General features: G+C 42.2%; 1 protein-coding gene across 5 annotated transcripts in view; it reads left to right on the top strand.

Moving 5' to 3' along the window:
• Nucleotides 1-13449, top strand: part of LOC105016258 (contactin-associated protein-like 5) — a 68446-nt gene that overhangs the window by 43627 nt on the left and 11370 nt on the right. For 4 of the 5 annotated variants that reach the window (XM_029113667.2, XM_029113666.2, XM_029113668.2 and 1 more), the window contains 12 exons: nucleotides 657-841; nucleotides 985-1128; nucleotides 3589-3856; nucleotides 4724-4864; nucleotides 5012-5180; nucleotides 6981-7087; nucleotides 7831-7950; nucleotides 8954-9154; nucleotides 10691-10847; nucleotides 11322-11449; nucleotides 11600-11770; nucleotides 12087-12305. In XM_029113667.2, coding sequence (XP_028969500.2) covers nucleotides 657-841; nucleotides 985-1128; nucleotides 3589-3856; nucleotides 4724-4864; nucleotides 5012-5180; nucleotides 6981-7087; nucleotides 7831-7950; nucleotides 8954-9154; nucleotides 10691-10847; nucleotides 11322-11449; nucleotides 11600-11770; nucleotides 12087-12305 — 2010 coding nt within the window. The remainder of the gene's footprint in view (nucleotides 1-656; nucleotides 842-984; nucleotides 1129-3588; nucleotides 3857-4723; nucleotides 4865-5011; nucleotides 5181-6980; nucleotides 7088-7830; nucleotides 7951-8953; nucleotides 9155-10690; nucleotides 10848-11321; nucleotides 11450-11599; nucleotides 11771-12086; nucleotides 12306-13449) is intronic. The other variant, XM_029113669.2, reaches the window with a different exon arrangement.

Here is a 13449-nt window from a genome sequence, read left to right as displayed (position 1 = left end):
GGCCCTCTACTTTAACCTGGGTGAGTCAAACACTGGTGCAAGCTGGCCCTCTATCTTAACGTGGAACACTGGGGCACGCTGGCCCTCTATCTTAACCTGGGTGAGTCAAACACTGGGGCAGGCTGGCCCTTTAACTTAACCTGGGTGAGTCAATCTCTGGAGCAGGCTGGCTCTCTACCTTTACCTGGGTGAGTCAAACACTGGGGCAGGCTGGCCCTCTATCTTAACCTGGGTGAGTCAAACACTGGGGCAAGCTGGCCCTCTACTTTAATGTAGATTAATCAAACACTGGGGCAGGCTGGCCCTCTACTTTAATGTAGATTAATCAAACACTGGGGCAGGCTGGCCCTCTACTTTAATGTAGATTAATCAAACACTGGGGCAGGCTGGCCCTCTACTTTAATATAGATTAATCAAACACTGGGGCAGGCTGGCCCTCTACCTTAACCTGGGTGAGTCAAACACTGGTGCAGGCTGGCCCTCTACTTTAATGTAGATTAATCAAACACTGGTGCAGGCTGGCCCTCAGTCCTAACTTTGCTTTGGGAATGTTTTGTGAGCACTCTCTTAATGAACAACTCTGTTTTATTTTTAATATCGACTGTATATAAATATCAAATTAACTCTATTATCTATTTTCTATTTCTAATCATCAGATGATACCAGGCTGCGGTTCAGCAGCGGTCGTGTTGCGGTCACTCTGGGCAGTCTTCTGGACGACCAACACTGGCACTCGGTCCTCATTGAGCGCTTCAACAAGCAAGTCAACTTCACTGTGGACTCCCACACCGAGCACTTCAGGACAAAGGGGGAAGGAGTTTCTCTGGAGGTGGATTATGAGGTGTGTCCATCCAAACACTTGCAGTAAAAAAGGTTCAAGGACTTTGTCTGACCTGCTAAAAAACGTGTCTTGCACCTGCACAAAGTTTTTAACGTAATTTGAGTTACAGTTATGTCAATGTTTACTTGCTTTCCTTATCAAAGCTCAGCTTTGGAGGCATCCCACTGCCAGGTAAACCTGGTACCTTCCTGAGGAAGAACTTCCATGGCTGTATTGAGAACCTCTACTACAATGGGATCAACGTCATCGACCTAGCCAAGCGTCGCAAGCCTCAGATCTACAGTGTGGTAAAACAGCTATTCTCATCCATTTGTTCCATAGACGGTTAGAACATCCTTGAAATAGTACGGAAACAAAGTTCTTAATCCACCTAGGCCTCTTTGAGCTCACAGTGTGGTTTAATTGCACTGCTGCAGTGAGATTTCAAATTTTTCTACAATGTGATTCCATTTAATCCCATTTGTACTTGTGGTTATTCACACGTTTTCTTCATATGCCTTAAACTGTTAGCGATCCAGGGCAGAGACACTGTCCATGGAGGCAAATTATGAGTGAGAAAACCAATTTATAGTCTCTCAACCATTAAGTTCTATCTGGTCCTGACTACTATGTCATTAAATCTAAATCCATGAATAGATTCAGCCATAGGCACAGCCTATCATTTCAATGCCCAATCAAATCTGACAGAAGCCAAAGTGCCACATTGCATCACAGCCCCCCCAACCAGAATTCCCACCACGGAATTCTGATTGCCATGTTAAAAGACCTTTACTTACAAGTGTGAGAGTGAGCAATTTTGCTCACGGACCGGCATGATGAAATCTGTAATGGAATTTCAATGTGGACTGCTACCTGAGGTAGTGGAAAGGGATCACATTGATAGTCAAACGGCTGTCGATTGCTCTTCCATGCCCCTGAGGCACTGAAAATGATGGGCCACTGACCTCAATTGACATGGTTTTTCTTTTGGTCCATGTGCCTTACAAGATCTCTGAACTACTTGGAATTACTGTCACCTCTGCCCATCTGCCTGATTTAGATTGTTAGGGTCAATGTATATTTTTATGTTATATGGAATATTTGCATTGTGGTCCTTTGTAAGGCAGCTAATTCATTTTAAACTCTTTTACACAGTATAGCGTTAGTAGGAAATGGGTGTGTTTTATACATTATCTTGTTTTATACATGAAGTAATTTTACCTCTTTGCTGTATTCTGTAAACAATAAGATATTTGTACAGATTTTATATTCATGTTTACAATGGTAAGCTACAGGATGTGTACATACAGTACAGTACATCCAAAAGTTTGCATACCCTTGGAGAATTGATAATGTATGTACCATTTGTAAAGAAAACAAGAGTGTGCAGGCAAAACGCATGTCTTTTATTTCTTATAGGATTCATTTTCAAGTGTAGGTTATAAAAGAATGGCACAATCATAAAACACAACGTGGCCACAAAGAAAAAATGAACTGACCCCTGTTCAAAAGTCTGCATACCCTTAGTTCTTAATACTGCGTATTGCCCCCTTTAGCATCAATGACAATGTGAAGTCTTTAGTAATAGTTGTCTATGAGGCCCTGAATTCTTGCAGGTGGTATAGCTGCCCATTCGACTTGGCAAAATGCCTCCAGGTCATGCAAAGTCTTTGGTCATCTTGCATGAACCACATGTTTGAGATCTCCCCAGAGTGTCTCGATGATATTAAGGTCAGGAGACTGTGATGGCCACTCCAGAACCTTCACCTTTTTCTGCTGTAACCACTGGAGGGTCAACTTGGCCTTGTTCTTAGGGTCATTGTCATGCTGGAAAGTCCAAGATCATCCCATGCGCAGCTTTCGTGCAGAAGAATGCAAATTGCCTGCCAGGATTTTCTGAAAACATGCTGCATTCATCTTGCCATACATTTTCCCCATGCTTCATAGTGGGGATGGTATTCTGTTCACTATAGGCCTTTTTGACCCCTCTTCAAACATAGAGCTTATGGTTGTGACCTTGAAGCTCTATTTTGGTCTCGTCTCTCCAAATTACAGTGTGCCAGAAGCTAAGGGGTATCAAGGTGTTGTTAGGCATATTGTAACCAGGCTTTTTTGTGGCATTGGCGCAGTAAAGGCTTCTTTCTGGCAACTCGACCATGCAGAAATGTCTTTTTAAGTATTGTCAAATTGTGCTCCTTGAAACAACCACATCGTCACAGCCTATATTTCTCCTGAGGTTACCTGTGGGTTTTTCTTTATATCCCAAACAATTCTTCTGGCAGTTTTGGTTGAAATCTTTCTTACTTTGGCTTGGTATCAAGAGATCCGTGAATTTCCCACTTCTTAATAAATGATTGAACAGTACTGACTGGCATTTGCAAGGCTTTGGATATCATTTTATATCCTTTATAAAGTTCCATTGTTACGCAGATCTTTTGACAGGTCTTTTTATTTTCTGATCCCCATGGCTCAGTATCTAGCTTGCTCTGTGACTATTTATACACAGACACTAATTGCAATTTAAAAAGCCACAGGTGTGGCAAATTAACCTTTAATTGCCATTTTCACCTGGTGTGTGTCACCTTGCGTGTGTCACCTTGTGTGTGTTTAACAAGGTCAAACATTCAAGGGTATGTAAACCTTTGCTCAGGGCCTTTTGGGTGATTTCTGTTATCATTATGATTTAAAAAGGAGCTAAACAACTATGTGATAATAAATGGCTTCATACGATCACTATCCTTGTAATGATTTGTTTCCATTGTCTCCAGGGCAACGTGACCTTCTCATGCTCGGAGCCCCAGCTGGTGTCCACCACCTTCCTGAGCTCCAGCAGCAGTTTCCTGTCTCTCCGGGCTACGGCGTCCTCTTTGGGCGGCTTTGCGGTACGTTTCCGGTTCAGAACGTGGAACCCAGATGGGCTACTGCTCTCCACCCGGCTCGCCCTCGAGCCCCAGCGGCTGGAGCTGCAGATCAGCAACAGCCGGCTGCGCTTGACCCACCACACGTCAGCCCAGCAGAAAGAAGAGGTTTCCACCGGTGAGGCCCGGGCCAACTCTAGTCAAATCCCTACTATGGGGTGGGATCAGTAGTTACACCCAGGGGGAACGAATGTAAAAGGTTATTTATTCCAAGGAGGTAGACAGGCTGTGAAAGGCTAATCCATTATCTGGGGGAGAAAGACTGTCTGTGTTTGGTTTTGCACGTCATGTCATTGACATAATTTTACCTTTTGCTCCCTATAACGTCAGAGGACACTTAATCTTAATGGAATGGCTTGAAGGAAAATAGCATAAATCTTGTATTTTGGATTTAAGTTCCACAGGATTGCAGTCAGAGGGAAAGAACATGTAAAATTACATTGCATTGCACAGCCCAGACTCTCAGCAGATGGCTGGCACAGAGGGAATTATAGACCCACAAAAAGATGGCCAAAGCTTGGAAGCCCTTCACTATAAAGGACAATCAAAATGAATATAGCACAATCTGCTGTTACGTCTGTTTGAAGCTAGAACCTACGGCTAAATTAATGTTTCATCCAATAATAACCACCAGTACAGTCACAGCATTAGGTTATGTCCTCTGGCAATGATTTAGCTTCAATCTGGCTAGCCACATTTGTCATTCATTTTCATTTACATGCAATCTTCCATTTTCATATAGTGGTGTGTGACAGTTATTATGACAAACTGTATGACCATAGATTACACGGTGAATGACAGGCTCTGATTTATAACTCAATATGTAGTACAAACAATGTAATCTGAAATATTACCTTTGTTGAAGATCCTAATCCCAACAGTCCCTGAATAAACCTGTAATTTATGTTTGATAAGCCTGTAACAGAGATTTATCGTGTCTCATCGAAATGTGACATGCCGAAATGAAACCCTGCTGCGTCCACAGGTCACAGAGTGAATGATGGACTGTGGCACTCTGTGAGTCTCAGCTCCCGAGGTCTCCAGGTCACCATGACTTTGGACAACGAGCCGCCCTCTACCATTGACCTGGAAGACCACATGGAGGCAGGAGACCTCTACTTTGGTGGTAAGACCGCATGCTTCACTGCCTCCTGTGGCCAGGTCTTTGTGGTCAGTCTTTTGTGCCTGTTCTGAATACAATGTTGGATGAGACAAGAAAACGGAAAACAATTGAAATTGATGATTTAGAAACGCTTTTCTGACTGCGTCTCAGGTTGCCCATCCGTGAACGTCGCAGGCTGTGTGAACCCCACGCTGGCATTCCAGGGGTGCATGCGTCTCATCTCCGTCAACAGCCAGCCCATTGACCTTAACCTGCTACGCCAAGGACGGCTGGGAAACTACAGAGAACTGCAGTTCAACACATGCGGCATCCATGACAGGTAAGACTTAAGGTTTTTGCTTCAGCAGTATGGTCGAGGTCCAATAACAAATTGCTGGTGTGTTTGGATAAAAAAAACGAGACGTAAGAGATCAAGTAGGTCCCTTTGTTATGGATTAAATGGTGACTTGTTTATGTTCAGTCTTCAGCTGTTGACAGGTATATTCGCCACAGCCCATGCTGTGTGTCGCTGACAAGTTAGCCGGCAGACATAGGCTTAAAGCTGTCAGCTAATTAGACTATGCAATGGAGCCTGGATTAGCACAAGTCAAGTGGACGTCATGGCTCACTTGGAAGCTTGGAACATCTACAGGAGGAGACGAACAAGAGAGCTGGCGTATCTACTCATATTTGCCCTACTGTAACTCTCTGATGTCAGCCCGCTTTACCTGATTCTTCTGTTTGGAATGCTAATAGCCAGGTTGATTTGTTGCCGGAGATACTGGAACAATACAGATGAATGAATAGCATCAGAGTGTTAGTTAAATGAATCTGAGAAAGGTTTTAAGAAACGCATTGAGGTGCTCTGCTTGGTGAGAACAAAAAGAAGTCTGTCCGTTAGCTTCCTCTCAGTGTAATTTCTACAGTGAGATGAACACTGTGAGATTGTGTTTTATTTCATATTACCATTCAATATCACACCTAATCCCTTGATTTGTGGACGGTAGTGCACTAGTGTGTTGCGTGGACAAGGTTAATGCTCTGTATTATTTATTGTTCTTAACGTCTTTTCATTGGCTTTATTTCATTGTCCAGTGGAGAGTGTCCCCCCTTGTAATGGCCAGAACGATGCTTCATTAAAGGATTGGAAGATTAAGCATTTCTCTGTGTCAAATCAAACTTCATGACTCAATTTATTGCAAGTGTGCACTTCTGTCCCCCGGCTACTGTAATTTCATGACCTGTGAGGCTAGCCGTGAACACAACAATAGAAATAGCTCTACGGTAATTAAACCATGGCCTGTAACCTTATCCACGCGCAGTCACTCCGCTCCATGACAATTAATGGGAGAGACGAAAGTGTATGAAATTATAGATGCGTGCTTGAAAGCCGGGCAATTATGCGAAACTGAAGTAGGCTCGAGGAAGAGACTATAAATCAGGAAAATGTGGTTAGGAGAGGAATTTCCGTGAAACGCTGGGTGTTGAAATCCCGTAAACACGTGGTGTGATTTTGATTACATTATGCTGCTTTTTGTTTTAAACACATAGCAACACACACTGGTGTAAGTCTTTGTTTACGGCTTCTTCCAACGATCTGAGTTGGAATGGTACCAATGTATTTGAGATTTCACACTGCCTGTTAATCATAAATATACCACAGCAAAGGATATGCACAAACTGTCTTTTGGCACCTTTTGAGTACATGGGTGCCAAGCAGTTTTTTTGATAATTTTGAGAAAATGTAGGAGGGAGCCTGATAACCAGATAATGAAAGGATCAGGATAGTAGACCTACACATAAATTCAAGCTGGGTTTGTCCCTTTGTACTGCACAAACTAGCTTTGTGGAATCCTTTTGATACACCATGGGGCTTTGTAAAAGATTTTCCATAATCTCATTTTGTTATTGTTTTTGTTTATTACCGGACAAATGTATTTAATCTATGAACACAAAGAACTGCTACAATCACTGGTGTTTTTATCAAAGTAATTTCTTTTATTTCATGTTTTTGTACTTTTTCTTGTATTATTATGAATACGCTTACTTATGTTAATGCATATTATAGATACATTTATACATATTATAGATACGTTTATACATGATAATGTCAGTTGCTGCAGCAATACTTTGTCTCCAGATGCCTGCCAAACTTCTGTGAACATGCTGGACAGTGTTCCCAGTCCTGGAGCACCTTCTACTGTGACTGCTCTGGAACAGGATACAATGGGGCCACCTGCCACAACTGTGAGTGATTTACGCTTCTCACCTACATTTTTCTTTCATTTCTTTTTCTCAATAATACTGTGCTATCCAACCCAAACCAGGACATATAATGCATTTAAATGCAGCTCACAATCACATTGAACTGTTATCCCTGTGCTGCCATCCTTAAAAAGTGCAATTTAGAGCGGTGCCTAACAACATGAGATGGTTCAGAGCCAGAGTTACCCTATTGTGATCAATCCCCTCGGTATCCTGCCTGGCTTAACTACCTGGAAATCAGGTAAACCCTGTTAGCTGTAGATCAAGAGCCTCGGTCTGACATATGGACGTTCTCTTCTCGTCTGCCGGCTCTAGACATGCACAGACTCTCTTTTTGATATTCACCACTGAATGCACGCAGAATTCTTGTGTGAGAGCCCTCTGCTCCTGAATACTGATTTATTGTTTGTTCGCCAGCGGATGTGGTTGTCCTTGCATGTTCGAGTCTACCTTGAAATGAATGTGCGCCACATGAATAAGAACATGCCCATTTACTTTGAACCGTCCTCATTATATGCATAGTGTTGTCCGACTTGCCACCTTTGGTAAGTTATGCATACATGTGCGATATGTAAAATACAATGTGGGGAGAGAGGGATTCGGGGTACAAGATATGAAAATGATCCGGTTGTACCAAAGTATGTCTTCTATGTACGGTATATCCATGTTTCTGTTTTGTAAAGGTGGTTGTCTGTCTTTCAACCATGACGTGTGTTCCTCTGTAGCCATCTACGAGGTGTCATGCGAGGCCTACAGGCTGGCTGGCAGCTCCTCAGGCTACTTCTCCATTGATCCAGATGGCAGTGGTCCTCTGGGGCCCACAAAGGTCTACTGCAACATGACAGGTGAGCTGCCACTGACGGCCCTCAGCCCAGTCATCACCTCTCTGCACTCCCCAGAATCCCTCAGGGGCCTTGAGTTCATGTCAGAGGAGAGGCAGAGTAAACAATGTCTGATTCAGTCACTTACAGATCACATTACATTGACCCACAACACAACTGACAACTGACAGCTAGGCTATCAAGTGGAAATCATTAGGGTTACTTGATATGGTACAAGCCCTAAGCAGTAAGAGCTCCAAATAAAGCTAATGGGGAAATGTCTGCTCTAAAAAAAAAAAAGAATTGTGTGAAAAGTCAAAAAGAAGACACGAAGAGCACTAGAGCCCTTATTCAAGTCTGTGTCAAGTATTCAGCTTCAGGGCCCACCCATGTCACAGAGTAAAACAATGAGATTTAGATGCCTCTACATAGGCACTCAAGACAGTATCCATCACCTTGCTGGCATGAGCTTACAGCTCTGACCTTTCCTAAGGTTAATGCTACAATTAAGTCATTATGGAGGTGGCTGACTGCTGTTGCCTCTCAATAGTGTAGCCCAGATCACAATGTTTTAGCCCCCACCCCACACACACACACAAATCCTTATAATTTTACACAGAGTTGCCTCGGGTTGACCTCAATTAAAGAATCCATTAGAGATGTAAATAACTCTCAGCTTGACAACCTGGGATGTGAATAATCACAAAGTGGAAGAGGATTTTCTCTCAGGCAAGGTAAACACCAAATCCCTGATAACACATAAAATGAGTGGAAGTAAATGAATTGGAGTCCTCACCTCGATTAATCACCCAAACGATGAACCCTTAGTCAGGGTGCCTACAGGAAAGCGTCTGTTTGGCTCTGGATTACTGTACATGCGGGAACTCACTTTTTTAATCACTTTAATCAATGATGAATTCAACATATTTGTTTTGCCATTGGATACTGGCTTCTAAGTCAAAGCCTGTGAATATATCCAAGGTTGTATGTTACAGGTGAAAATGTATCTGTCCCATGCTGTGTGTAGAGGACAAGGTCTGGACAGTGGTGACCCACAACAGCACTGATCCAATCAGGGTCCAGGGCTCCACACTACAGAAGCCTTACATTATGAAGTTCAACTACAGCGCTTCACCTGAACAACTGATTGCCCTCGTGGCTGGGTCTGAGCAGTGTCAACAGGAAGTGACGTACAGCTGCAGGAAATCCCGCCTTTTCAACACCAGAGGTGAGTTGGGTCCCAAACTGACCTATTCTGTAATAGGCCTGGTTAGTATTCTAAGAACGGACCTGACTCCATCCTGAAAGTGTGAATGCACTCCATCCTCAACCATTCTTCCCATTATCTTTTGGTAACTTGAAAGGCTACTGCCTAGAACCTCTCTAAGCATTCATCTTCAATTGCTTTGGGAGAAAACAGTCTCCCAGACATCCCACATTTGCTCCTGAATCATGAAACATTCATGAAGTCCCAAAATCCCTGATTCCCTGGCTGTCAAGTGTTCGTAAACAAACAAGTTCATTACCACAGCGGATCAAAGAAAGACAGGAAATAAGTCATTTTACTGGCTATGTATTTGAACATTGTCAGATGGAACAGGAGTAGGTTGTTTTCTGCTGGCTGCTGTGTTTTAACATTTTCTTTTTTTTATAGAAGATCAATGGTGTTCCTCCCATCATTTCAAATACACACTATATTACTTAGCTGTTCGTAGAGGATCACTAAATGTTTATAATTGGTCCAGTTGATTGAAAGGAACTTCCATTAATCACTAGGCTTTTTGTGAATGCCGACATGACACTGTCATACATGTATAACCTGCACAATGTTTTAAAATATAGTTCACATTAGTATCATTCATTTACTAATTTGTTAATATGTCATTCACATAGATTTAAAAAAAAAAGAAAATGTATTGTGCTGGTCATAGACAGCAGCTGTAGCTTGTAATATAACATGAAAAGACCAATTACCGTTCACATTGACAATGTAATGTTGATTGGTTAATGCTGTTTCATAATCTGTGATCACACTGTCTGAATACTAAGATTGCATTGTTTCACATTCTTTGTCGTGACCACAAAGACAAATCAAAAACAACATTAGTCTAGTGTAGGTTTTCATATTGCTCAACACCGCATCCTATTCCAGACAAAAAGGCGCACAACACGAGCCATATCAGACTGCTTAGCTGCAGGCTGAGTTTTATGAGAGAGTGTCTATTATATATGCAAGTCTGGCATCCAACTTCACATATCCACCGAGGCACAATGCATATGTGTTCATAGAGGCTTACAGCTATGCTGACAGCTGAGGGGCTGCTCTCTGCAGGCCTGTAGTGTAATGCAGATTCATGTTGTGTGATGAATGATTGTAGCAGGACCACTTACAGATGCTCCAGGATATGAGCCCTGCCTGTCTGACTGGCTTCGCTGAGGGCTTATTGACACAACATTTGGGATGCCAACAGACCCCCAGGGCTCTAATCCCAGTCACTGTGTAGACAGCCATACAGCGGGAATGACCCTTGGCCAGCTGGTCCCCAATATGATTTGGCTGAATCTTACTGACCAGCAGGAGGGAAAGTGTAATTTGAATACAGATGACATCATATATTACAAATAATGTTTTAAATTTATTTTCAAAATGGTATTATGTATACGCTTCAGTGACTACCTGATCTCGTAGTTATACAACAGAACTACATGTGCATCTACTGTAGCTGCCGCATTGAATCTAATTGCGTGTTGTGGTCTGTTGTAGATGGTACCCCGTTGTCCTGGTGGGTGGACCAGGCTGGGGAGAGACGGACCTACTGGGGGGGCTTCCTGCCGGGTGTTCAGCAGTGCTCCTGCAGCCTAGAGGAGAACTGCATAGACATGAACTACTTCTGCAACTGTGACGCTGATACAGACTCATGGTAAATAAAAAACTAATGTCTGCTGGGCTATTTATTGATCAGTATGCTGTTCATACCCTTCAGTTTGTCTAGTGATATAAGATTTTTGTATTTTTACTTTACATCTATACAAGGATTTGAATACTGTGATATCTCTAGGACCCGTCAACTGTTGTATTTTTAAATATATTAGACAAAGCATAGATTACTATAAAACATAATAGGCTTCAACTGCATATCTTATCTTGATATTCTTTATTACATACTTTATCTTTTCCTTGAATTCTGTTACATACATTTATTTTCACCCACTGTGTCCCTGTGTGATTTAGCATTTAGAAACCTCATTTGCATACCTCCGGAGGCACTTGTCCACCACTGGATAGATTGCTCCATCTTCTAGAGTTTACTCTAAAGTTCCAGGCAATGCTGACTGATGACTAGATTAGTTTATCGGTGGTGAAATTAAGAGGCTTCTCTCTCGTTGGATTGTAGGGCTAATGACACAGGAGTCCTCTCTTACAAAGAGCACTTACCAGTAAGTGAGATCGTGATTGGAGACACCAACAGAACATTCTCTGAGGCGCTCTACAGAATAGGCCCACTGCGTTGTTATGGTGACAGTAGGTGAACTGTTCTGTTTTGTAAAAAAAAATCTTGTTTTTTCAGGCAAAATGTTGATGAAGTTTGAGCAAACCCTTTTTTTGACTCATGTATCTGTATCCTTTTTAAGTGAGTCAAGACTTGTTAGAAAACAAAATCTGTTCTTCTAGAGTCTACGTGGAATGCAGCGTCCTTCTACCAGGAGTCTTCCTACCTACACTTCCCAACCCTCCAGACAGAGCTCAGCGCTGACCTCTCCTTCTACTTCAAGACGAGCGCCCCCTCAGGTGTCTTCCTGGAAAACCTGGGCCTCAAGGACTTCATTCGACTGGAGCTCAGCTGTGAGAGGTTTTGCTGCACGCATACTCACTTGCACACAGGTTTTTGCAACCCTAGGACGGCAGCATCATTTTGTTGGTTCCAAACGAGTATGTAAAAGCCACTCCTTAGTTCTTTTACAAGATTCATTTCTCTCACAAGACATTTACAGCTTTGAAATAACTGCACCATTTGAAATATTCGGCACATTTAGAAATATTTCATGTTAAGCTGTCAGCTCGGCCCTACATAAAATCCTATCGACAAAGAAGAAATAGTGTATCATACTAAAGTCTGAAATTCAGCACTGACCTGACTGCCCTTGTCCTGTTCCCTCAGCTCCGTCTGTGGTGACGTTCTCCTTTGACGTGGGAAATGGGCCAGTGATCCTTGCCGTCAAGTCCCACGTGCCCCTGAATGACAGGCAGTGGCACTACGTGAGGGCGGAGCGCAGCGTGAAGGAGGCCTCTCTGCAGGTGGACCAGCTGCCCCTGCGCTTCCTAGAAGCCCCGTCTGATGGACACCTCCGCCTCCGGCTCAACAGCCAGCTGTTTGTGGGTAGGGTTTGGCTGAACACCCACTCCATGGATTCATATGCACAGTCACCTCCACAGTAATTGTCACCCTAGATGAAGATGAACAAAACAGGCTTTATAGAATAAACAATAACAATTATCAGCTACAGTATATTTTCAAATAATGTATCTTCATTAATGATTTAAAGGAATCAACCAAAATTACATATTTCTGAAATTATAAATTTTGTTTGCCTAAAAATGTAAAAATTATTATTGTTTTCAGTACTTTGATGCTGTTGACCTTAACAAAGGGCCCCAACACCAGTGGAAGCAAAATTGACCCATAACATCAAAGATCCAACACCATAGTTTACAGTAGGTATGGGTTTCTTTCCTGCATACTCACCCTTTTTGCCTGGCCAAAAAGTTTCATTTTCATTTAATCTAACCATAGAACTCGGTTCCAATCCAAATGCAAATGCCCTTTAGCAAACTCCACGTGGTTACATTTACTACTTGCAAAGTACTGTATTTTCCTGGCAACCCTCCCAAATAGATTGCTGGCCTGTAGGTGGCACGTAATTGTTGTTTTGGAGGCATAGTGACCTCAAGATGCAACAACATTCTCTGTGATTCAAATATGGCAATTTTATCATTTGTCTTCCAAATTATTTTCCTCACTTTGTATTGGATCAATATGCACTGGCGTGTTGTTGCAGGCACGTTGTTCAGCCAGTTTTGAACTTTTGCACTAATAGTGGTTAGAGGTATAATGATGATTTACCCATTGCTTGATTTATAAAGGCCACCTTTCAGTTTTCTATATTCATTTCTAACCTCTCTGGCTTTTCCAGAGGTTGATGGAAGAGAAATGAATTTTACTTCTGTGAAACAGGATGCCATTGAAGGCCACAGTTCCGTAATAGTGATATGTACCTAAAAAAATATTTATTTATAAGAATCATTAGGTGTGCCATTATTAACTTGTTCATGAATCTTTGAGCATCTTTAAACAAAATAAAACCACATTATGTATTTAGCATTGAATATAGCAAGTTTCCTATGTTATTTCAAACATAATTCTTTTTCAAGGGTGCCAATCATTCTGGAGGTGACTTTATATAGAACAATGATAAATGTTTTATAACACCGTAAAAGCAGAATTAATTAGTTAGAAGCTGCCT

This window comes from Esox lucius, chromosome 16 (assembly GCF_011004845.1).
Source record: "Esox lucius isolate fEsoLuc1 chromosome 16, fEsoLuc1.pri, whole genome shotgun sequence".
NCBI lineage: Eukaryota > Metazoa > Chordata > Actinopteri > Esociformes > Esocidae > Esox > Esox lucius.
Note: the sequence above shows the minus strand (reverse complement) of the source record. Positions and strands in the feature narration are given on the sequence as shown.